Source organism: Lactuca sativa, chromosome 7, assembly GCF_002870075.4.
Source record: "Lactuca sativa cultivar Salinas chromosome 7, Lsat_Salinas_v11, whole genome shotgun sequence".
NCBI classification, from domain to species: Eukaryota; Viridiplantae; Streptophyta; class Magnoliopsida; order Asterales; family Asteraceae; genus Lactuca; species Lactuca sativa.
Window position 1 is genome coordinate 199,057,888 of NC_056629.2, and position 23,968 is coordinate 199,081,855.

General features: G+C 33.3%; 3 protein-coding genes across 3 annotated transcripts; all 3 read left to right on the top strand.

Moving 5' to 3' along the window:
• Positions 1–5,799: 5,799 nt before the first annotated feature.
• Positions 5,800–8,820, top strand: LOC111884972 (proteasome subunit alpha type-2-A). The gene is made up of 12 exons (XM_023881280.3): positions 5,800–5,959; positions 6,233–6,299; positions 6,509–6,585; positions 6,740–6,804; positions 6,948–6,994; positions 7,090–7,165; positions 7,366–7,433; positions 7,574–7,643; positions 7,727–7,812; positions 7,937–7,999; positions 8,446–8,511; positions 8,605–8,820. Exons 2-12 carry the CDS (start codon positions 6,259–6,261, stop codon positions 8,651–8,653), a joined length of 708 nt encoding a protein of 235 aa, XP_023737048.1. The 5' UTR covers positions 5,800–5,959; positions 6,233–6,258; the 3' UTR covers positions 8,654–8,820.
• Positions 8,821–11,441: 2,621 nt separating this feature from the next.
• Positions 11,442–12,615, top strand: LOC111884975 (style cell-cycle inhibitor 1-A). Its single transcript, XM_023881283.2, has 4 exons — positions 11,442–11,590; positions 11,675–11,779; positions 12,122–12,171; positions 12,266–12,615. Exons 1-4 carry the CDS (start codon positions 11,533–11,535, stop codon positions 12,509–12,511), a joined length of 459 nt encoding a protein of 152 aa, XP_023737051.1. The 5' UTR covers positions 11,442–11,532; the 3' UTR covers positions 12,512–12,615.
• Positions 12,616–18,548: 5,933 nt separating this feature from the next.
• LOC122195119 (uncharacterized) lies at positions 18,549–20,670 on the top strand. Its single transcript, XM_042896640.1, has 2 exons — positions 18,549–20,229; positions 20,376–20,670. Exon 1 carries the CDS (start codon positions 19,501–19,503, stop codon positions 20,119–20,121), a length of 621 nt encoding a protein of 206 aa, XP_042752574.1. The 5' UTR covers positions 18,549–19,500; the 3' UTR covers positions 20,122–20,229; positions 20,376–20,670.
• Positions 20,671–23,968: the final 3,298 nt, after the last annotated feature.

Genomic DNA, 23,968 nt, shown 5'->3' on the forward strand with positions numbered 1-23,968 from the left:
GCCTTTAACCTTATAAGGTACTTCATAACCCAATAGTCGACCCCTGATCAAGGTCAAAGTCCTCGGTCAATGTCAACATTCCATGTTGCCCTCAACTTGCCGAGTACACCCAGCTACTCGCCGAGTCCCTTGAAGCACGATCTAACTCGTCGAGTCATCGAGGTGACTCGTCGAGTTCCTTTGATCCTCGATCAAACCTTAAGGCCACCTGTCGAGTTCCCTCCTTGCGACTCGACGGATATACATGCGAACATAGACTTGGTTAAAACTTATCCGACTCGCCGAGTTGTTCTTCAACTCGTCGGGTCCCTTGACAATCTTCATCGGACTTGCCGAGTTGTTCTTCAACTCGTCGATTTCAATGGCCATCTTCATGCGACTCGCCGAGTCCATTCAGTCCTCTTCCCACACAGGTCCATTTTGAGCCATGCAGCGGCTCCAAATCACAAATCCAAGCTTCCAGGGCATGCTTATCACGTAAAGTTGCAAACTTTACGTGCATGCATGGCTTTAAAAGGCTCAAATTGGCAAATCTAAGCTATTTATGGGTCTTTATGCACAAAGGGGAACTCAATCACGACTAAAGTTGCAACTTTATGCTTCTAGATTCCAAAGAGAGTTCAGATCTGAAGTTACAACTTCATATCTAGCCCATAGCTCATCATACCAACTTGATATTCCATGAAAACCCTAAAACTCACCCAATAAAAGAGATCTATAAGGAGAATGACGGTTTGGGTACCTTTTGAAATTGATATCTGAGATGAGTGTTGATTCCCACACTCCAATTGCTTAAATCTCCTTTTCCTCCAAGTCTTCTCCCTCCAAGGACTCTTTTTCAAGATTCACACACACACACACAAGGCACACACACACACACGAATAAGGCTCTCAAGGGTTCTTTGGAACTGTAAGGATGTCCAAGGGAGGCTAAGGTCTCTTTAAATAGGGGTGCAAACCCGGGGAATTAGGGTTTCACTTGCCAGCTCCTACTTGCCGAGTCCCGATATGGACTTGTCGAGTAGGTCACTTAACCCGCGATCCTTCTCGCTGGTACTCGACGAGTAGGTAAACCAACTCATCGAGTAGGGCCTAATCCAAAAACTCATATTAACAATACATGAGAATCGGGGCGTTACACTCGATATCTCCAGAGGCTTTCTCTTCACAACAAACTTCCAAAAGTTTTGCCACAAGACTTAGGTTAGGTTAACGACGTTTGTTTTCCCAGAAAACTGTTTTAGACGACGTAGAGCCAATCTTTGCTCATATTGTCCGTTCCTCCATGTTTCCTATACATACCTCGAAGGATGAGGTGCATGAGAACTGTCCCTAGATCAGGAACTGCAGATTTCTTGAACTTTTTCACTTTAAACTCTTCAACATACCCAATATGGTTGAGAAACGTCTGAAACTCTTCAGACGATGGCTCTTGAACTGTAAAGCCCTTATGGTTTTCTGGAATCCCAATAGCCTTCAAGAAGGTTTGCTTGGAAACTGGTACAATATGATCTCCTGTAATCTTGATTTCTAGGACTCCATATTCGATTTTGATTCTTTCAAAGGTTGTATGAAGGAGACAAAGTGGAATGGGTGGATTGGGGATTTTTGTGAGTGGCACGACGATGGGATGACGGGATATGAACTCGATCATAACCTGGATGGACTTGTTATAGTCCATGGGATCCAAGGAAAACAGTTAAGTGGTGTCTCTGAGGAACGGTTCAGTCGACGATGATGAGGCATAACCCTTGGATGATTTCTTCTTGGGAGCAATAACAGTTGAGTTGTAGGCTTCATTAAATCCTGAAATTAGTGGTGAATCAATAAAGTAGTTTAACCGAGATCACCATCACTACTATTAAACTTAACGAGGTAAAAAAAGTTTTAATAACAAACCGATTGGTTTGAAATTTGAATATTAAATTGCATCAATTATAATAGAAACCGAAAGTGAAGTACCTATATCCTAGACGATAGAGCTCCAAACTAAAAGGCACCTTCAACCTAGGTTTCTACATTAAATAAAAGAACTCGAATACATACCATAATAGGATCATACTTTTGAAAAAGCTTGAACCAATAAAAAGTAGCGATGCACTTTTCTGTTTAAGTCCATTATGCAAAAACAACCATTTTAAGCATCATAGTTAGCTCTATTATGCAAAAGTACATTGCCATTTTTTGATCCTATATGTTGAGTAAATGATAGAAATGACAACATACTTTTCTGAAAAAAAACCAACCACTCACCAACAAACCATTGAATAACAACACAACATTAATTTATTAGTCTTGTTTCTACTTTCATGGCTTTTATCGAATAACAATCCAACATAAAGGAGAATTTTATATATGTCCTTATTAAACATCAAAATTTTATATTTACCCAACCTAATATCTAAAAAACATATTTTCCCTAATATTCCTTTAAAATATTATATTTTCCTGAATAGATTTTTAAATATATATATATATATATATATATATATATATATATATATTTTATATTTTAAACCCTTTTTTATATTTTAAGATCATTAAATTTAAAAAATAAAACAAATAGACCATGTTGACCTCAACCAATTGTTGTAGGAACCACAATATGTGTTATATATTTGTTTATTTCTTATTTTTGGGACAAGTGGAATTTTATTAACAATCATGTATGTGTGTGAATATGTGTGTGACAGAGAGAGAGATCTTCATACCTTATATATATATATATATATATATATATATATATATATCCAAACTTAGAAGAGGTTGTGCAAGTAATCATGATTCCAGACCTACAAAATCCCACAAGAAATCATGATTCCAAACATTTTCCAAAACAGGAATAGAGCTCATGAGTTGTTCAAACCTAAGTAGCAACATTGAATTCTAGCAATGGATTCCCATTATTATATGTCACTCTGATCAATTCATCCATTGTGTATCCATACAATACATAGATACTTGTTCAAAATTTCCACATAACCACGATGGTGCTTTCCGCAATGCACCTCAAGAGTCCTCTGGCTTATATATGGCTCTAGAGCATACTGTAAAGAGTAGAACATGAAATCTATGGGTAGCAAATGGGAAAGATAATAGGGAGGAGAGAGAAAAGATAACAAAGAGAATTACCATTTTATAAGATGGAGGTTTCAAGTTGTAGTAAGCATATATGTTTTTGGTTGTATGGTTGTATGGTGAATCATATACAACACCAAAAAATCAGTTCAATGGCCCCGGAACACTGAACATAAATAATAATTATTTACTTATCAATAGACAACTAAAATATATAAATTAATCTAGTCTCGAGCTACTACAAGATGTTGTATACTCTCTTAATATAATACATCATATATTATGTCAAAGGTAAACATATTGTCAAAAAAGAAGATCGTGAACCAAATAAACATAACAAATTGTTACCGATGGTGTGATTTATGGTCTGGTATAAGGGTTGGGGCTGCTAGCTTCCAGGTGAACAAAACTAACCAAAATATTGAGCTCTAAGAATAACATAGCCTGCTAAGGTTAATCGATTGAAATCATGTATTCCTCTTACAATAAAAAAGTCCAAATTTTCGACTATTTCACAAAAAGCTTGCAATTTTTCCAAAAGCTTTATCTAAATTCACCAAAAAGCTTGCAATATTTTCATGAAATCAAGGCAAATTAATAATGTTCTAAAATGAACAAATGAAATAGCCTGTCACTTGAAGAACAACCCTTACAAAGACACCAAAGCCTATTTGAAGTCAATGATGGCTGAAGGCTTCAATCTTTGCATAACACAAAGTCTATTTGTTTGGAAGAACAAAGAATGGAAAAATACTCTGAGGATTGTCGACTTCCACCCTCTTTTTGTTAATGCATCCATATCTATTAACCTAAAAAATAATGACCAACAACAACAAAATCAATAACCGAAAACAAAATCAACCACATCAAATAGGAAGGAAAAAGAGAATCCCTAAATTGAGGAATCTAATAACCTAAATCAATTTTAAGAGGAGGTGATATTTCGAATGAAATAGAAGTAAAAGAATAACTCCATGAGCACCATAAAGAGACATCAAAACGTAAACATAGTTAATTATAAACAGATTCACCTGATTTCTCCACCATCGCTACCAATCAACTTTTGCCTTCTCTCTCTGTGACTCAATAGCAAATCATATTAAACATTTCATAAACGGGCAAGACTGAAATAAAAACAACCATAAACGAATATACTAAAACCAATATCAACGTCTCAGAAATATTTGGGGAGTAGAGACCTACAAAAGAAGACGATTTTCTTTTTGTTAAGGTTTGAGAGGGAGAGAGATTAAACATGAAATTGAACAAGAACGTAGATGTCTGCTCCAAATGCCAATGGAGCTCTATTTATATATACAGAGTTCCGAGAGACCAGGGAAACGTGGGCAGTTGTCCGGATCACCAGTTAATCTATATTAATAAATAAAACTCATTTTCTGCCACATGTCATTACCTCATTTATTTGGACACATGACATTTTAATAGATTTTTAGAATTTATTTATTTCCACATGTAATTTTCTAATTTGTTCACATATCATAACTTATTTCAGTTACAATATTGAGAGAAATAAATGCTTCCTTGAAAAAGAATGATATATTATAATGTAATAAATGTCATAATTAATGAGAGCTCTAAAATTAATATTGATATTAAATATTGATATTAAATTTAATGTTTGAATATTGATATTAAATATTTATTTTTAATAAAACCCGTGTAGTACACGGGTCTTACACCTAGTTGCTAATAAAACGGAAGGTGAGCAATCGAAGGAGAAGAGGGTTAGCCGAACGTGGGGAAGAAGAAGCGGAGGAAATTAGAAACTGATTTTTTTTTTTTGTAAATAGGGAGTTTATACGGGTAGGTTCGAAAGTTTAGAAGATCATAAGGTTGTGGTTTACGTTAGTAATAATAATTAATATTATATAGTTTGAGATAAGCATTTATTTATTTTATTAAAATAATTATAATTTAATTTTATTGATAATATTCATCCATATTTTTAATGTAAGAATTTTTATTTAATAATTTACTAGTGATTTTAGTTTATCATCTGCTAAATTATTTTTGATATGATTGATTCATAAAACCAATGTTTTAAAAACCGGTTTGAACCGGCCGGTCGAACCGGTTGGACTGGGAACCGGGAGAGAGAGCGGTTCAACTATCACCGGTTTTATATTGATTTCTGAACTAGATTGAACCGGCCGGTTTTTATAAAAAACCGGTTGAACCGGTTAAACCGAATAAAAACACATGAAAAAGAACCATTTACATAATAAACATTGGTGATTTTTTTTAAATCTATTTAGTTTTCTTTAAAAAAAACATATGGTAAAAGTTATAAATTCTTTTGAGGTTTTTGTATTCATCAAAAACTATATTTCGTTTCGGTATTATACTTTATTTTCTTTTTAACGTATATATATTGATGTAAAATACTAAAACTTATGGTTATGTGTTATTTTAATGTTTTTGGATTCATCTACAACTTATTTTTATGTGTATTTTTAATGTTTGAACTTGTAAACATCAAATTCCTAATTTCTATATGTATGTATGTGTAGGAAAATAGAAAAAAACATGAAAAATATAGAAACCGGTTCACCCGGCGGTCGAACCGGTTAAACCGACTGTACCGAAAACTGGTCAATATACCGATTCAACTAAAAAACCGGGTTTTAAAACATTGCATAAAAACTATTGCTAAAATTTAATTTTTTGGCCCTTAAATAATTGAAAATAAAACGGAGTTCTCATTGTCTACTTCTTTTAGGTCTTTCTTTCCCTCCAAGCCAACAAGGAACCCTTCTTCACCTTCATAATCTCCATCGGTCCAAAAATCGTCACTCAAGATCACCACATCGAAAATTCTTAGGCATATTTTTCACATCCCGAATCCTAATTTGCTCCACAGGTACGTAATGTTTATATGCCCATTCATTGATTCATGTACAAGCACGATCAAGCATCTTTCATGAATTTCAGATCCAAAGTTTTCTGTTACACTTGCTAGCCATCATCTTCCTTTTGAGTGCAGTATACCCTAACATTTCGTGTAAATGATCACTGTTGTCTGTGAATTTATCGTTAACCTTTACCCTTTACGAGATACATGATTTTGAATTTAGGGTTTATCATCAGCCAGAGAGTTTTTGATCGATAGTCATTTACGATTTGCACTATGCAGGGTCTTTCACTGATATTCTATACGACATGGGTGACAGTCAGTACTCGTTCTCTCTTACTACTTTCAGGTATAATCGAGTTTATTCTCTAGTCCACTAATCTCAGATATACACTAACCTCGGATTTGTATATGCTTAAAAATTAAAATGACGTTTCTTGTATTCCAATTTAAAACCATGAAATCTGAGTTTCCAAACCTGTATTTTTATACATTAGATGGTATGTATGGACACATATGTATCTAGGAAAATTTATCTGGTTTTATCTGTTGTTGCAGCCCTTCTGGAAAGCTTGTTCAGATTGAACATGCCCTCACAGCTGTTGGCTCTGGGCAAACTTCATTGGGGATAAAAGGTAACTCCAGTTTCATGATTTTTTTTTTTGGTCCTTATTAGTTTTAATAGCTATTAACAACTTATAGAACATCATAGTTATCGCTGTCACAGTAATTATTGTTGCATATTTTGATTTATTTATCAAATCTTACCTGTTCAAATGCTTATTGCAGCTTCAAATGGAGTTGTAATTGCAACTGAAAAGAAGCTCCCATCAATCTTAGTCGATGAGACATCGGTAATTACAAATTATATATCCAAAGCATTAGTTGTTAAACTGTAGCATTCTAATACAAAGCAAAATATCAAATCCACTTCAATTTTCACTTTTACTTCTTAAATATTTGTACTGTATCTGATATATTGTTTTGTTGATTTCAGGTGCAAAAGATTCAGATTTTGACTCCTAACATTGGAGTTGTATATAGGTAAGGTTTCAAAAATTCAAACCAAACATTTTTATGCAGAATAGCAGCTATGATTATTATACATGTTTTAAATTGCATTTTATTTTCATTTCCAGTGGCATGGGGCCTGATTCTAGAGTTCTAGTCAGGAAGAGCAGGAAGCAAGCAGAACAATACCATCGACTATACAAAGTACGCTTATTGTCCCATTCACACTTTTAGGGCTGTTTCTTTTTTACTTAATGGGTTAAGCACTTAATTTGGACAACTATACATTCATACTGGACTTAATGGGAAAAAAAGGAACAGCTCCTTAGTTTTATTTTTTAGATAATCTTCAGCAATTTCTAAGCCTTTTAAATTTGAATTTTTGTTTGATATGATATTTGCAGGAGCCAATCCCTGTTACACAACTTGTAAGGGAAACTGCTGCTGTTATGCAAGAGTTTACTCAATCTGGGTAAGTTTGTTTTTCTTACCCTTTTTGATGGTGAAAAATAAGTTTTTATTTTTATTTTTTTATAATAATTACTTACTAAATATTCCATATTTTAAGTGGAACTCTTACATTCAGCTTTTAACATATGGTTCTTTGTGTAGTGGTGTAAGGCCTTTTGGTGTTTCACTCCTTGTTGCTGGTTATGATGACAAAGGTCCTCAACTATATCAGGTATGTAAATTGGTTACATTATTCTTTTATATATTAACATTTTTTTAAATGGTGTATTTTGTGTGGAAATGTATTTGATGCAGGTGGACCCCTCAGGTTCATATTTCTCATGGAAAGCTTCTGCCATGGGAAAGAATGTGTCTAATGCAAAAACATTTCTTGAAAAGAGGTGTGTTACTAACTTATTATGATTGTGAGAATCCTTAATTTTTCATAGACATTTGGAAATGTGAAGAAAATATGAAGCAACAAAATTGTTATTATTAATAACTGTAAATATTTTTGAATTGTAGGTACACTGATGATATGGAGCTTGAGGATGCCATACACACAGCTATTTTAACATTGAAGGAGGGGTAAGCAAAGCATCTTGAATTTTACTTAATGATTAGAAAACATTTGAGAAAGTAATATAGAAAGTTGAAGGAAAAAACGAGGGCGAATTTGTAAAATTATAGGAGTTTAAAGTGTTTTTTTTGATACATTCTTTTATAAGTTGTTCATACTGTATTAAGTTAAAAACTGTATATACAAAGTCTGTTTCTTTTTTTTTTTGTTTGAATTGGAGTAAATGACTATTTTACCCTTTTGTGAGCTTGCATTGAAAAACAAAAGTAGGCCAATCTTGTAATAGGAAGGGTCTTAATACATAAAGTGGCCAAATCTTTCACTTAATCCATTAAGTTATTCTGTTTGTATTATGTAAAAAAACAACCTTATATATCTGTATGCATTAAGCTCCGTATCCCTTAAGTTAAAAAACAAACAACACCTAAGTTTTGTCCTTTAATATGTATTTCAGATTTGAAGGACAAATTTCTGGAAAAAATATTGAGATTGGTGTGATTGAGGCAGACAAAACATTCAGGTAGTTTTATAATTTTGCATTATAATAATGAATCTGACTATTAACATCTTGTTAAGTTAGCTTGTAATAATTTTGTAATTTTATTTTTTGTAGAGTCTTAACTGCAGCTCAAATCGAAGACTATCTTCAAGAGGTGGAATAGTTATTTGTGTTTGTATTGGGATTTTAAGTTTTCTTCAAGTTAAAAGATTTCCAGGTGTCAGAAATTTAATGGATTAAGCTGTGTTTGACTTTGACTAGAACCGTTATGTACTTGTTGACTATCTTGAAGAACTTATGTGTTGGTGAAAGGATCTATTTGGTTTTGCATCACTAAACTCAAAACAAAAGCCATGTCTTACATTATTAACATATAGGAAAAATTTCTTGTATATCCCTGTTAAACAACAAAATTTGCCCAGCTTAAAACCTAAATATCATATTTGCCCTTGTTAACCTTTAAAATATCATATTTATCCAAAATCTTATTTTTTAATAATTTATAATCAAATATTGTGTTTTATAATTATTATATATAAAACAAAAATATAAATTGACCATATTGTCCTTGAATATTACAACCATTTTCACATGACCAAGTTACCACTAACCTTGGAAATCAAGTACTGTATCACTGAATTCATGCAGGCTTCAAACTACGCCTTTTCCCTTTGTTCAATATCAAGAAACCAATTGATCAATTACCAGGTATTTATCAGAAGGAGGAATAAAGGTGACACCAACAACCAGACTTCCCAATTTTTCTATAAGGTGAAGTTCGTTTCTTAACCACATCGATTAACTACCAACAAATTGTCGGTGGCCTTTGATTTTACTCTTATCAAAATGGGTTTTCATGTTTGAAACCTTTTCCACATACATGGCGTAAATTCCTTCCTTAACCACCTTGATAAGCCCCAACTCAGTTCTGAAATGCTTTTAGCTTAATTGCTTTATTTGAGTCTTTTTATTTTCTGTTTTGGGGTCCAGGGGTAGTTTTGTCCTTTTGTTTTTTTTTTGTTTATCTGTTATTGGTTATTTTGGGAGCACTATCTTTGTTCCTTATTTGTTTGAGGGACCACTCCTTTTGGAGTATCTTTCCTTGGTCATGTCTAGTATATATACCCGTCAGGGGTTAATGTTTAGATAGCTAAGAATTTTTATGAACTAGAACTTTGTTCTTTTGGAGAGCCCATTTCCTCTCGAATGACTGGGAATTATCTTAATATTATCAAGTGATTTTGTTAGTATGCGATAGATTCAACAAGGGTCTATCACACCTCAATTGAGAGGATCAATTTCTTGATCATTTACTTTCATAGATGTAATTTTAAGCCCTAGTTTGGCAAATTTCGTTTTGGTTTTTAATAAGTTATGTGCTTTTCTTCTTGTCTACATATGATGTTTGGGTTCCTTTTCACTTCTTACAATGGTACTTCATGCTTGGTTATGGTTCATATGGTACCTAATTCTAGAAATAATTATGTTTTTGGTTCAAGATGCAAGGATAATCTAGTAGGTGAACCGATTAACTTATTTCAAGAACAAATGATAATAGTAATTTGTCTGGAAATTAGGAAGATAAGTGGAACATTGTAGCCAAATGATTGGATTTTAGAATCAGTAACAACAGAAAACGCATAGGTTATAGTTCAAGATGAAAAACATCGATCTACTTAATTACTAGTTGAGTAATCAAAAATCAGAACTTTCAATCAAAATTTTATAATATGAAATTCCAATCAAAATGTTATGAATCAGAATTGTTTGATCGATTATCAAAATTGACAACATCAGTCTATGTTTCACGTTCAATTACTTGATCCGACTTTAATTCCCATCTTCCCGCTTCTTTGTTGTACAAATGCTGTTGATGGCGACATTGGATGAAGCTGGTTTTAGTTGGTGCAGATCATAGTCGTAGCTTCCATTACGTAATCAGGAAAAGGGTTTAAGATCAATGGGCAAGTTGGTCAATTAGCCTTTAAACTTTAAGTTAAATTGATTATAAATACTTGAAGTGATTAAAAGATTTTAAAAAATATTCAAAAAATAAATTTGGGCAAATATGATATTTTGAAAGTCAAGAAGCACAAATACGATATTTAGGTTTTAAGCTGGATAAATACGATATTTTGTTATTTAACAAGGGTATACATGAAATTTTCCCTAACATATAAATTTAGTGTAGCAAATAGTTAACTTCTTACGATTTTTATATGGTTAAACCGAATAAAAGGTACTTGAAATTTTTTGCATATCTACAAAATCGACATTAAGGGTGTGCTCCACATGAACCTTTTGTGACGTTTTAGATTCTAGCTTTTGAAAGAAAAGCTCAAAAAAAAAAAAAATTGTTCGATGGCAGAAGCCGCATCATCATGGGCGGATCTTTTCAAGGGCTAGGGGGGGGGGGGGGGGGGGGGGTTTGTGGGCCCCCCTGATTTTTTTGGCATTAATAGTCCCTATGCTTTAACTTTATACATATTTAGTCCAAAAAATATAAAATTTTGACTATGCCCCCTGTTGACCAATTTTTATACAAATTATGTTTTCGCCCCCAAATGAAATATTGAAGCTCTGCCACTGCGCATCATGTGGTGTTTAACAAAAAAACTCCTACTTATTAATCAAGAAATTACTATATTTGCCTTTCGAAAAATACATTTGTATTTTATATTTTACAAAATATCTTTTGTAATTTTATATGTTTAAAAGATTATAGTTACTTTTGTATCAAATAAAAGCTAAACTTTGTGCTAATAGCTGCTAATTTTAATGAACCCTAGTTCTCCATTTACAAGTTTTTACGATGAACCTTTATTTATTTATTTATAATTAAATGGAAATCTGAAATCTCACTTGATCCAAAACAAAACCCACTTAAGAATTCCATTTTACATAAATATTCGAACTTTTAATGGGTGCAATTTGACAAGTTCGAAAGATAAGGGGCCATAGTCGGCAATATCACAGTAATGTTTAGATGTATATGAACAATGAACGCTTTAAAAATGTTCGATTTTGGACGACGAGTCCAACATGGGTACCGATCGGAAGTCGAAAAAGAAGAGGTCTCCGGCTGAGTTCTCGTCGGAAGGTTCTTGTTCATTATCTTCGTTATCATATTTCTGTGTTTATACAGTTTTCAATACGAATTGATGCGGATACTCGTGTTTTGTAGATGAAGGGAAGAACAAAAGGCGTAGAAGTTCAGAAACAAAGAGTGATAAGAAAGAGAGAGACTCCGATAGGAAGCACAAATCGCATAAATCTTCAAGTACAAAAGGTACGCTTCGCTACATCATGAGCTTACATCCAGTTTTAGTTCAATTGTTGATTTGTTTCTGAAATGGAGGAAAGCTAGGGTTTAATTTGTTATCGAGTATCGTCTTAGTATAAACACTCTCGATGCGATTAGATACAGAATCAAGCTACTTAGTGCGATTAGGGATTTTCGTCTGTCTGTCTGCGCATTCTGTTTTCCATTCACGAAGATACGATACCCAATTTTTAGCTTTCTGATGAATCTGATACCTTTGTTCTTGTGCAATTGGTATCTTGCCAATAATCCCTTTAATTTGAACAACAAGCTGATTACTGTTTCTCAATTGTTCTAACATTTATTCAGAAGGGAAGCACAAACACAAAAGTAAACACCACAAGCATGAACGTCGTGTGGTGAGTCCTGTTCAATTGTCTTAATTCAAAAGTTTTTAGCAGAAAGTTATTGAACTTCAAGTATATGAAGAAGCTTTTGACTGAATGTTTTCAGATATCAAATTTCAAGGAGCTTTCAGACGCTGATTACTTCTCCAAAAACAATGAATTTGCCACATGGCTCAAAGATGAGAAAGACATGTTCTTCTCAGATCTTTCTTCAGAATCTGCACGTAAACTATTTGCAGAATTCATCAAAGATTGGAACAAACAAAAGCTTGATTCCAAATATTATGATGGCATTGTGACAGGGCCACGAACATCTCATAATTGGAAAATCAAAGTGGATACAAAAGGGTAAGTTCATAATATTTTTAGCATCAGACAATGCAGATTTTAGCTATCTGTTACTTTGTAGAATTGTAACACTGAGTTTCAGTAAATCTAATTTTAAATTCGTGATTCTTTCCGTGATCAAACTCTCAAATACATTTATGAAATGATTGGGGAACAAGCTTTAGCCTTTAGGGTTGAAGACTTCATAAGTTTCCTCAATGTTCATACTTAGTCCCTTAACTTAGGGTTTGTTCTGAACTCACCCAAGTTGAAAATATTTTCACATTTAGCCTCCTTAAGAAAAATATTTAATGACAATTCTAATCCAATGATCAAATATATATGATACGAAGGTCCTATAATTAAGGCTCAAAGCCTCTTAGATTTTCCCAATATTGAAATAAGCCCAATACTTTATATAGGCCCAACACCTTAATATGCCCAGACCATTAGATATCACATGCCCAAAAGACATTGTTATTTTTGGTTTAGATTATGCTTTAGTTAATCATTTCCAAGTAAGTATTAAACTTAAAATATTTAATTCAGATTTTAAATAATCTGAATATTTCAAAACTATAAAATTAGTAATCAACATGTGTCTAAAAACCGACTATTCAAAATTTTGATTGGACTTGTACATATATTTAAATACTCCCACACATAAATTAATAGGTTTTTATGCCTTTTGGCAAAAATAAGTTAGTATATTAGAATTTATTGTTTGGTAAAATCATAAAAAAGTAATTTATTTTAGCTTACGAACTAGTTTATAAGCTGTTGTTGATAGACTATTTTCAAATAATTTATGGAGTTTTTTCAAAAATATTCTAAATATGTCTTTAATTTTATCTACTTTTTAGTTATATATATATATATATATATATATATATATATATATATATATATATATATATATATATATATATATATATATATATATATAAATGTCAATTTATTTAGTTTTACGTTGCAATCTAACTTATAAGGTATTTTTAGTTTTTACAAACCATATTAGTTCATAACTAACAATTAGCTTTCCAGCTATAAATGGTATTACTCCTCGTTTAATCCTATTATCACGTCTTCGAATATTTAGTTTGTATAACCAAAGTACTCCACTAAAGCAAAATTTGTAATTTTAGTTTTTGTTTTCTATTTTCTTTTGCTTAAAGGAAGGGTTTATTTGTCATTCTAAAAGTCAAAGTTTGACTATAAAATTTTAAAATAATATAGATATGGATATTAGGCATGACGTGTGCGGATCATCATGCTTAAGAAGGAAGGAAGTTAACATCATTAAATGTTAGCATTAAAGTTGTTGCAGACAATTTTCATTTAATGAGCGAAATTAAGTACAAGGTTTTTAATTTGTACATCGTGTATAAAGAGTTGTACATCTAATAAATTAATACTTTTGATTTACCTCTGCATGCTAAAATACAAAAAGTAATGATATATTCATAATTTAAATTTATTAAATGTACTTTCACAAAAACTTGATCACTATGAGTAATTAAAATAACATTTCATTAAAATAAACAACATTAATCTAAGTAAGCTCATATAATGAAGTTGTGTTTCATGAAACAAGATACTAACCTATTTATTAAAACTAATAACTTAATGTGATAAAAAGGTTACCTGTTTGTTAGATAGTTATGTGAAGACTTTTATTTATGTTTGTTCATTGTAAAATATCAAGGTGTTTTTTTTTGTTAAATCAAAAAATTAAGACAATTAATCCCATATAATAAACCAACTAGGTGTAAGCCCTATGTATTACATGGGTATATTTAAAACAATTACATATGTATAAAAATTTCAAAAATTTGAATTTATAAGAAAAAAAAATATTGAATTATTAAAATTAAAGTGTTTTTTTCTCTTTTAAATTTAAACAAATAATTTAGATAAATAACCAAAGAAAATTAATGAGATTTTATTTTAGTAATTTTGAAATTATAAGGAAAGTTTATTAATGAAATTTATATGCATTTATTATTAAATTTAAATATCATATGAAATTTGATAAAATAGAAAAACCACAAAATTACATGTGGAATAAAAGTTAATTCAAAATAACCACAAAATGACATGTGAGCAATTGAATGAGAGAATGACATGTGGCAAAATCATTCTTATTTATTAGGGTAGATAGATATTTGGAAGCCCAAAGCATTAAAAAGGAAACAATAAATTAACCCTAAAATCTAAATGCTCATAAGAACCACAACCACATAGAGGGAGGGAGGGAGTAGAAGGGGATCAATGGCTCCTTCAACATGCCAAGGCTCCATATTTTTTGGTATTGGTCATGGTGGTAAATCGTAGGTTAGTCGAAGGCAAATCGCCTCCATTTCATCCATCCCGAGGAACATTATTGTTTCAGACACAAAATAGAAAGCAACGTTCTTAAGAAAATATGTGGGTTGTGACATTTGTAAGAAAGTTCCAAATTAACAAAATATTAATACATAATCATCTATCCGAAATCTAGATAAAAATCCACAAACTTAAAATTTATTGACAAAGCTTCCCATACAAATAGCTTGCTCCAAGCAGTCGAGACAATGTAGGCTGTTAGACGATTTGAGTTGTTCTCATTAAAGAAAGCCTGAAACTAGACATGGTAGAGTTCAAAGTATTAGATCATATAAGTCCTCATTTAAACTATTTTTATTTTATTTTTGGAAATGGCAAATATGATATATAAAGAAAGCCTGAAACTAGCCATCTAAGCGCCAAAGAAACAGTACAAGGGAAGTTAAATCGAGAACAATTACAAACATAGGAAATTACAACTACTTTTATTTTATAATTTCAATATTTTCATAAAAAATAAGAGTAACATTAAATAATAGCTAAACATAATATTTTTATTTAAATTAGATCATAAATTTCTTTTAAAATATAACTATTTTGACTTTTTTTTGGTAAGTTTCATCGATTTTTACTTGTCTTTTTATAAGAGCATCCACAATGGTGAATTTAATGAGATAGTTGAATGAGGTGACAAGTCTACGTGTCATTCAATGAATGAAACTCTACCATTGTAAGATCTCACATTGACATTCAATGAATTTGGAGTTCAATGACCATTGAACTCTTCAATGAGAAAAATGAAACTTTTTAATTCTTAAATATTTACTATAACGTACGTTTTGTAACGTTCTATTGAACTTTATAGAGTTCAATGCATTATAGGGAAAAAATGATAAAGTTGTATGGATTGTAGAAAGATGACGTGACAATCTATTGAACTCTTTGAAGTTTAATGTATTGTGGATGCCCTAAGTTGGATGCCCTAACTTCCATCGATTTTCTTTTACTTGTATATTTCTAATATAAAAATAGTAGACATGGCTATTGTTTTATAAAGAAAGACATTTTATTATGACATATTTTTGATTTAATCAGTAAAACTTTATTTTTTCGATTAAATTGCAACATTTTGATTTTGACATAAACGTTTTTACTGTTATGTGAAAATAAAAATCTTAGAAAATAAAAAGAAATGATAATAATTGAATAAAATAAAATTTAGTTAATTTAATTATCATTGATATATTCAATGTTAGGAATTCACTTAAAAGATTATTACAATCAAATTGGAGAACATTATGAAAGTAGGGTATGATGGTGAAAACTTTATAAAAGATGGTTTGACTAGGTGAATCAACCAAATTAAGTAAGTTGGACCATTTTTGTTATGCCTATAGTGGGGTAAGACTTATTATGTCAAGATGAAAAGTGTTTGGCAGTGGGTTATTTAATGGTGGCCAAAGTTTGAACTTAAAAATTCTAATGGTTAAGTTGAGATGTGGACTTGAAATAAAAAGCTATTTAACTCTCTTATCTCTTATTTCTCCTAAACAATTTAGAAATGATATCTATGGTTGAAAATTATGATTTGAAGCCTCTATAGTGTGATCTAAGGCTATGGTTTGAAGATTAAGAAGAAGGTTAGAGCTAAAGATAATTACCAAGACATTTTAGGTATAGTTTTCTTATTTCTAACTCGAAATTGGATCTAGGGTTTACTTTGGTTCCAAATCCAAAATTATACTCCTATAAGATGTTTGTAGTTTATTTTAGTGATGTTCCCATCATCCAAACTCCTAAACTCCATGGAATCTAACCGTAAATGATTGTTGTGGAGTTTGATGAGGATTTGAGGTTTTGGAAGCTCCATCCATGGTGGAATCATGTGTGACTTAGTTTGATTTATTTTGATGACTAAATTAACTTTGTTTAACTTATTAAAAAAAATTCTTAAGTTGGATAATCATCAATCACCATGAGTTTCACCATTTAGGTATAAAGTTGAGTTAGGCTTCCATGGTAAACTATGAGCTTTTGAAGATATGGTCAATGTGTTTGAATCATGTAATGATGGAAATTAATAGGAATAGAAGCACTAGATCATGTGGAAATTGGATTAATGATGATTGGTTTGGTTGGAAATGACTTTGAAGATTAAAATTAAAGTTGAGTTGTAACAACTATGAAATCATAAATTTTAACCCATGAATCCATTAGGAATCGAGCATTCCATGGTTTAATAAGATGTTTAGAAGCTTATCAAGATTAAATAATGATATTAAGATTTATTTAATTTATTAGGCTCATTGGTGAAGTTTGGGAGTAATGGGAGCCAAGTACATTCCTTAATAGTAAAAACTCAAATTTTAGGTTGTCATGTGTAAATTTACATAGATGTGTAAATACCAAAGAATAAGTTACATGACCATGTAACCTTTTATAATGTTCAAAATTGATTTTTAAAGCGTGATCTGTAAACACTTGACCTCCAATTGTTTCCGAAACTTCCATATATGGTTATAACAAGCAAAATGAGACTAAGAAAATTAGGCACCCTCTCAAGGGTATTTTGATCATTTTAGTAACACCTTAAATATATCATTAGGAAGTGATAAAGAGACCATTTTAGCTTTAAAGTTACTGAATTAACATCAAAATTTGTTGCTGTGATTTTACGGGGAGTACATGTCCTTATATACTTTGTTGTTTTGATTGATTTGATTTATATAATTTTCCTTATGTGTTAAATGCCTATTATATGTATTGTTTGTAAATTGCATGAAAGTTATTTTTGGAAATATGTTTTGATTGTTTGAAAAGATTAAGCTTTTGAAAAATATTTTGGCATTCTTATATGCATTCATTTAGGTTGGGAATTTGTAGGTGTCACTTATGATATCCATATAGGACTTGACAATTACATTGACCGTGAGTATATTTCTAGATAATCCTCATTATTCACAAGTGAAGTTATCTACCCCTCTGGGTTGTGCTTGTGTGATGGTTTATAAGTCACCTTGTTTTAAAGTTGAGTAGGTTTGGGGTATGTATGTTTGGAATACAGTCATTCATACACGAGTCCTAAATAACCATCAAAGATGAGATTGGACTATTGAGGTTGACACTGGATTGGGGTAGATGTTTAATATTTCACTATTGAAACAATTTGTTGTTTGATTTTTCTATTTGATTATGTTTAAGGTTTAAAGCTTATTGATCTTGTTAGTTAACCATTATTAGCTTATATCGGATTTGTTGGCTTATTTGAGTATGTTGAAGTTTTAACTTTGGGTTATGACTTATGGGCAATAAGCCATTAACTATGGATTTTGGGTTAGTATACCCTTTGACTTGGTATTATGGGTTATTATACCCTTTTAACTTCAAATTTAGGACAATTACGCCCTTGATTTGATAATGTTTATATGTTGAAGGTTTGAATATTTTTTTATTGATTTGGGGGGGTTAGACTTGAGTCTAGGAGTTGTGTCATTGGGCTTTTGTATTCGGTCCAATATTATCACGGTTTGGGCCTGTCCAACCGTGTTTTTGTTATTAGGGTTTAGTATTTATGGTGCATGCATGCATCGTCATTAGTACGCTTCTTGATTATTATCTCTTTCATTGTACTGTAACCCTAGCACACCTCTACAGTAGTTCTTAGTCGAACTCTTCTAAGGTGTTGCAGATTCAGTCATTCAACACTTGTTTGATTCATTGTGTGTTCATACTTTTAATTACTTTCTGATTTACTTGCTAAGAATCTAAACGATCTTAATAGAGTTTTCAACTCATCAATTGGTATCAAAGCAGGAGACTGTGTAATCCATACACATCTCTTCTGTTGAATAAGGTTTTAGGGTTTCCACTATCATCGTTTTCATTAGAGCCGTCATTTTGTTATTGATGCAGCTCTTAGATCTCGATCTTACCCTAACTCAGTTTACTAGTATGATTCTTGGCAGGTTATCAAACTGAATCATCATGTCACACGACGACTCTCAATCAAACCCCATCAACATATCCAACAGTATCGGATCTATCACGAGAATCTCGATTTTATACACTCATGATTATGAAGTCTGGATGCATCACTTTGAGGACTATGTTCTTCTTTCAGAGGAAAATGGGTATCTAATATGGGAGGCGATCACCGTGGGTCCGTTCGCTCATTTTGGAACGAGTAAAATCATCAAGACGCAAAAGGAATACAATCAGCTTATGATTGACGTAGAGAAAGTTCCTCAAGACGAAAAGAACAAACTGATGAGCAACATCAAAGCTATGAGGATGATCATATTTGCCTTATAATCTGATGCATTTCGTCTAGTTAGTACATGCATAACAGCTAAACAAATCTAGGATAGGCTTAAGGAGCTATATTCTACAGATGAAGATTTAGAGCACTCAATACAAACTCTGTTGCTCTCTGAGTTCGGTGACTTCAAGCAAAAGCCCGAAGAGAAACTTATTCAAACGTTTGATCATTTCAATCATCTTCTCAGCAAGATGATCAAGCATGGAATTGGTAGAGAGGTAATCGAGCAGAAGGTCACTTTCATGAATGGCCTGAGACCCGAATGGATGGAGGTGGTTTCAACTGTACAAGCTCATGAATAGTTCAAAACCTATTTGTTGGCGAAGCTTGTGGGAATACTCAAATCACATGAAAGCGTTGTGACTAAGGAGATGAATGTGGTTTCTAGTATGGGATCTTTGGCCCTTCTCTCAAAGGGCAAGAGCGTGGCTGAAGAAGAAGAAGAGTTGGATCTTTCTGAATGTGATCTGAAAAACGAAGAATATGCATTGATGGTCTCTAATCCCAAGAAGTTTGCTCGTAAAAAGTTTCCTACCTCCAAGAACCGAAACTGGCAAGGGAGCTATAGTTTTGAAAAAGTGAAAGAGGAGATTAAAAATGTTCCTCAACAAGAAGAAGCAAAGAAGGAGAGCAAGCTTGTAGGTGACTCTGGATATGATTATAATTTCTGTCATAGCAAAAATCACTTTGCCAAAGATTATATGTTGAGAAAATTGTTCGAGAAGAAGGATGGAGAAGATGATGAAGCGTATCACCTGCGCAAACTGGAAGAAATAAAGAAGAAAACCATTAGCAATTCTATGAATGCTTTAATTGTGCAGGAAAACATTGTTGATGATGAGTTCGAAGGCGTAGAAGTCTGGTCTACAGACTTTGAAGACGAAGAAGTTCGCAAGCCCACACATGGCAAGGTTTTTGTGGCGAAGGAAGATAACATTGAGTTTGCTGGAAGGTGTTTAATGGTGACTACTGGAGTGTCACAAATGAGATGATACACAACCGATGGTGGAGGTGAAGATGCGAAGGAAAGTGAAGACAAGTGCTTCGTTGCCAAACCGATGGGTGAGCAGATCAACGAATGCGATCAGTTAATCAAGAAGGTACAATCCATTCTTGAATCACTAAAAATACCACTCACAAACTATGAAAAGGAATTAAACGAATTAAAATTTGAGTTTTCTAGTTTAAGTGGTAGTCTAAAACAAAATCACCTAGCAAATTCTAACCTAACTGATCAACTCAGCAGGGTATCTTCCAAGAGTGAGGAGAGAAGGATGTGGATAGAGAAGAAGGAAGTGGAGTTAGTTAGGCTAAAAGATGAAGTGATTTATTTGCAACATGATAATTTGAAGCTTTTGAAACAAAGAAACATTTTTTGCTTGATTGCTAAACGTTTATATACTAATATCACTCAATTGCATTTAGATTGTGAGATCGGTAAAAAGATTCATAAAATGATTTTTCCCTTCCTAGAATTAAAAGAGGACGAAGTCGATGTTGATGGTCTTAACTGTGAATCTATTGTTTCTTCATATGAAATTTCTAACGCCTATAAGATCGGTCTGGACAAAATCGAGTCCTTTATTAAGTCCAAAGACCATAAGGACATGCTTAAAAACCTTTTGGACAAAAACGATAAATTGAAAGTCAAGACCGAAACCATGCAGGAATTTGACTCATTGAATGCCAAGTTGAGTTCAGAAAACAAAAAAAAATGTGGAAAACACTTTTGAATTTGATAAGGACAGTGATTTGAGGGACATATCTGTAGAGGATGAAGTCGACTGTTCTGAATTTGTCAAAAGCGGAACCGAACCTACCAAAGGTCATATATCTGAAAATTTGGTTGAGTTCGCTCGAATGTCCCAAGATCTGAAACAGAAGGCTGTGGTATGTCAAAAGATACAAACTGTACCAAATCAGGTATACACCACAACAGGGGTCACTTAGAAACAAACAACCGAACTTACAGCCATAGTAAACAAAGACACGCAGGCGGCTTTGATAATTATTTTTGTTCTGCTCCAATTGAAAATGCAGATGAGAATGTTGGTTTATCAGAGAGAACCTCATGGAGAGTTAAAGGCAGATATGTGGCAGAACCACTCAACAAGCCTGCAAGCTTTGATGTACCAAGCACAAGTGGTACCAAAGAGATTCCAAGCGAACCTGCGAAAGTGGCGAGCGAAACCTCTTCATTAAGGAGTGAAACTCATGCTGAGAGACCGAAGCTGAAAGTAAACATTCACAAGTCTCAAAAGCAACTTGCTGAACAAAAAAGCCAGCGAAACAGGAGATATCAAAAGAATCTCAATGAAAGGAAGCAATTTTGGCAATCCCAAAACTCGAATTATGTTCACACAGAAAAGGCGTTCAATTTCAAGGCGAAAGAAAGATCAAAGGGAAACTCTGATCCATGCACTTACTGCCAATCTTGTAGACAGACGAACGGAAGAAGCAGTTTTGATCCCAAATCTAGTAGTGACAAGAACCGAAAGACAAGCTTCGGTCCCAAATCCCATCCTCCTCATTCTCAACCAAAACAACATCCTCACAAGGATGTCAAGGGAAAAGGAAAGCTTGTCTAAGAATACGAAACACAAACGAAGAAGACGACAACTAACTCTAGGAAACAAGAAGACAAGTTTGTTATGAATCAAAATAAAATTCCATAGTCTGATTCAAACAAATCGAAAAGCCAATAAAATTAAAGTTTTCACCATCAAAAGGAAAGACGAAACCACTTTAATAAAATGAACATACTTGGTTGATCTTTCTATTGCTATTCCCTGTCCTGTAAAAAGCTCACGTGGACCCAAGCAATTTTGGGTTCCTAAATCTGCTTGATTTTTTGCAGGTTATTCGTGACGATCAGTTCGACGACAAATGGTATATTGATAGTGGCTACTCGCGTCACATGATTGGGAGAAGGGAAGAACTGAGGGTGTTTAGAGCTCTAAAAGATGGTGGATGTGTCAAGTATGGAAATAACTCATATGGCACAATAAAAGGCTATGGAATGATCACGAACGGAGATTTTCCATTTGAAAGGTGGCCTACGTGGAAGGATTGCAACATAATCTCATAAGTGTCTCGCAATTGGTTGTAGGAACTGGCCTAAAGGTCTCATTTGATGATGAAGGATCCGAGATCATTGAAAAGAAAACAAAGACAATTTTGTTGAAGTCCCAGCGCAAAGGCGAAATGTATCCATTAAATCTGAACCCAATACGAGGGAGGCCTGCTATATGTCTTTTAACGAAAGCTCCTTCTGATGAAAGCTGGCTATGGCATCGGCGACTCTTGCACCTTAACTTCAAAGACATCAACAAGCTAGTTCTTAGTGATCATGTGCGAGGTCTGCTACTTCTAATGTTTGACAAGGAACATTTGTGCGCTGCATGCGAAATGGGAAAGCAAAGCTGGAAGAGTCATCCTACATGTGTTAAAACAAAGATCATCAAACCTCTTGAGCTTCTACACATCGATCTGTGTGGTACGTCGGCCATAGAAAGTATCGGTGGTAGTAAGTACATTCTTGTAATAATTGATGATTTTTTACGTTTCACCTGGGTTTTCTTTCTTAAACAGAAATCAGTGGCAACTCCAAAGCTCAAAAACTTTATAAAGCAAGTGGAGCTTCAACTGCGAAAGGTGGTTAGAAATGTCCGAATTGACAACAAGTTGGAATTCAAAAACCAAGAGTTTGAATATTTTCTTACTGAAAAGGGAGTGTCTCACAACTTATCTGCTCCCTGTACTCCACAACAAAATGGTGTAGTTGAACGACTAAATCGTTCGTTGTGTGAAGCGGCCCGAACCATACTCAGCTTTGCTTCTTTACCTATGTACTTCTGGTCTGATGCGATTGCAGCTGCCTGCTATACCCAGAACCGATCCTTTCTCAATAAGCGATTTTCTATCACACCATATGAAATTCTAAATAATTGCAATCCTAATGTTAAATTCTTTCATATCTTCGGTTCTAGGTGCTTTATCTTTAATTCTAAAGAGAACCAAAGCAAGTTCAATGTGAAGGCAGACGAAGGGATTTTTCTTGGATACTCTCTTACCTCCAAGGCATATAGGGTTCTGAATAAAAGATCAAAGATGATAGAAGAAACCTATTATGTCACTTTTGATGACAATTACATGAAGAAACTTCAATCCACCGAAAGTCCAATGGAGGAGATCTTTCCACAAACAGGTCACGTCATGACTCCTATGTCAAATTTGTTTGAAGAGTACATGCTGCTCTTTGATGAACCGGAGAATGCAACTCTATCTGAAGCGAAAGCCGCTGATAACAAGGTTGACAACCTAAAGAAGATAATCAATGAAGCTGCAAAAGCTATAGATAATGAACCTCAAGGTCCAAGCGAACCTCAAGGTCTAAGCGAACCTCAAGGTCCAAGCGAACCCACAAACGACCGCACCACATTCGAGGGGGAGGGTTCGTCCTTACCAAATCAATCTCATTTGCCTTTCTAGGGGGAGAAACACTAACTCCAAGGCTTAGGAAACACTAACTCGCTTGGTATGAAACACTAACTCGCTTTCTAAATTTGTCTAAATTCAAACAAGGTTCAGTTGACCCAACCTTCTTTCGCAAGAAAGAGGGTGAACACCTAATGATCGTTTAAATTTATGTCGATGACATCATCTTCGGTTCTACGAATCCTAGCTTAACGGTTGAATTCTAGAAGTTGATGGAGACTAAGTTTGAGATGAGCTTAATGGGTCCAATTAACTTTTTCCTTGGACTGAACATAAGACAGGGATCCAAAGGCATATTCATTAATCAGGAGGCTTACACAATGACTCTACTAGTGAAGTTCA

Bases quoted from the DNA above. Each gene is read 5' to 3' on its own strand.
- LOC111884972 (XM_023881280.3), top strand. From the start codon at position 6,259: ATGGGTGACAGTCAGTACTCGTTCTCTCTTACTACTTTCAG. The intron at 6,300-6,508 runs GTATAATCGAGT...CTGTTGTTGCAG, and splicing joins TTCTCTCTTACTACTTTCAG to CCCTTCTGGAAAGCTTGTTC. The intron at 7,644-7,726 runs GTATGTAAATTG...TATTTGATGCAG, and splicing joins AAGGTCCTCAACTATATCAG to GTGGACCCCTCAGGTTCATA.
- LOC111884975 (XM_023881283.2), top strand. From the start codon at position 11,533: ATGGGTACCGATCGGAAGTCGAAAAAGAAGAGGTCTCCGGCTGAGTTC. The intron at 11,591-11,674 runs GTTCTTGTTCAT...CGTGTTTTGTAG, and splicing joins GGCTGAGTTCTCGTCGGAAG to ATGAAGGGAAGAACAAAAGG. The intron at 12,172-12,265 runs GTGAGTCCTGTT...GAATGTTTTCAG, and splicing joins ACAAGCATGAACGTCGTGTG to ATATCAAATTTCAAGGAGCT.
- LOC122195119 (XM_042896640.1), top strand. From the start codon at position 19,501: ATGAATGTGGTTTCTAGTATGGGATCTTTGGCCCTTCTCTCAAAGGGC.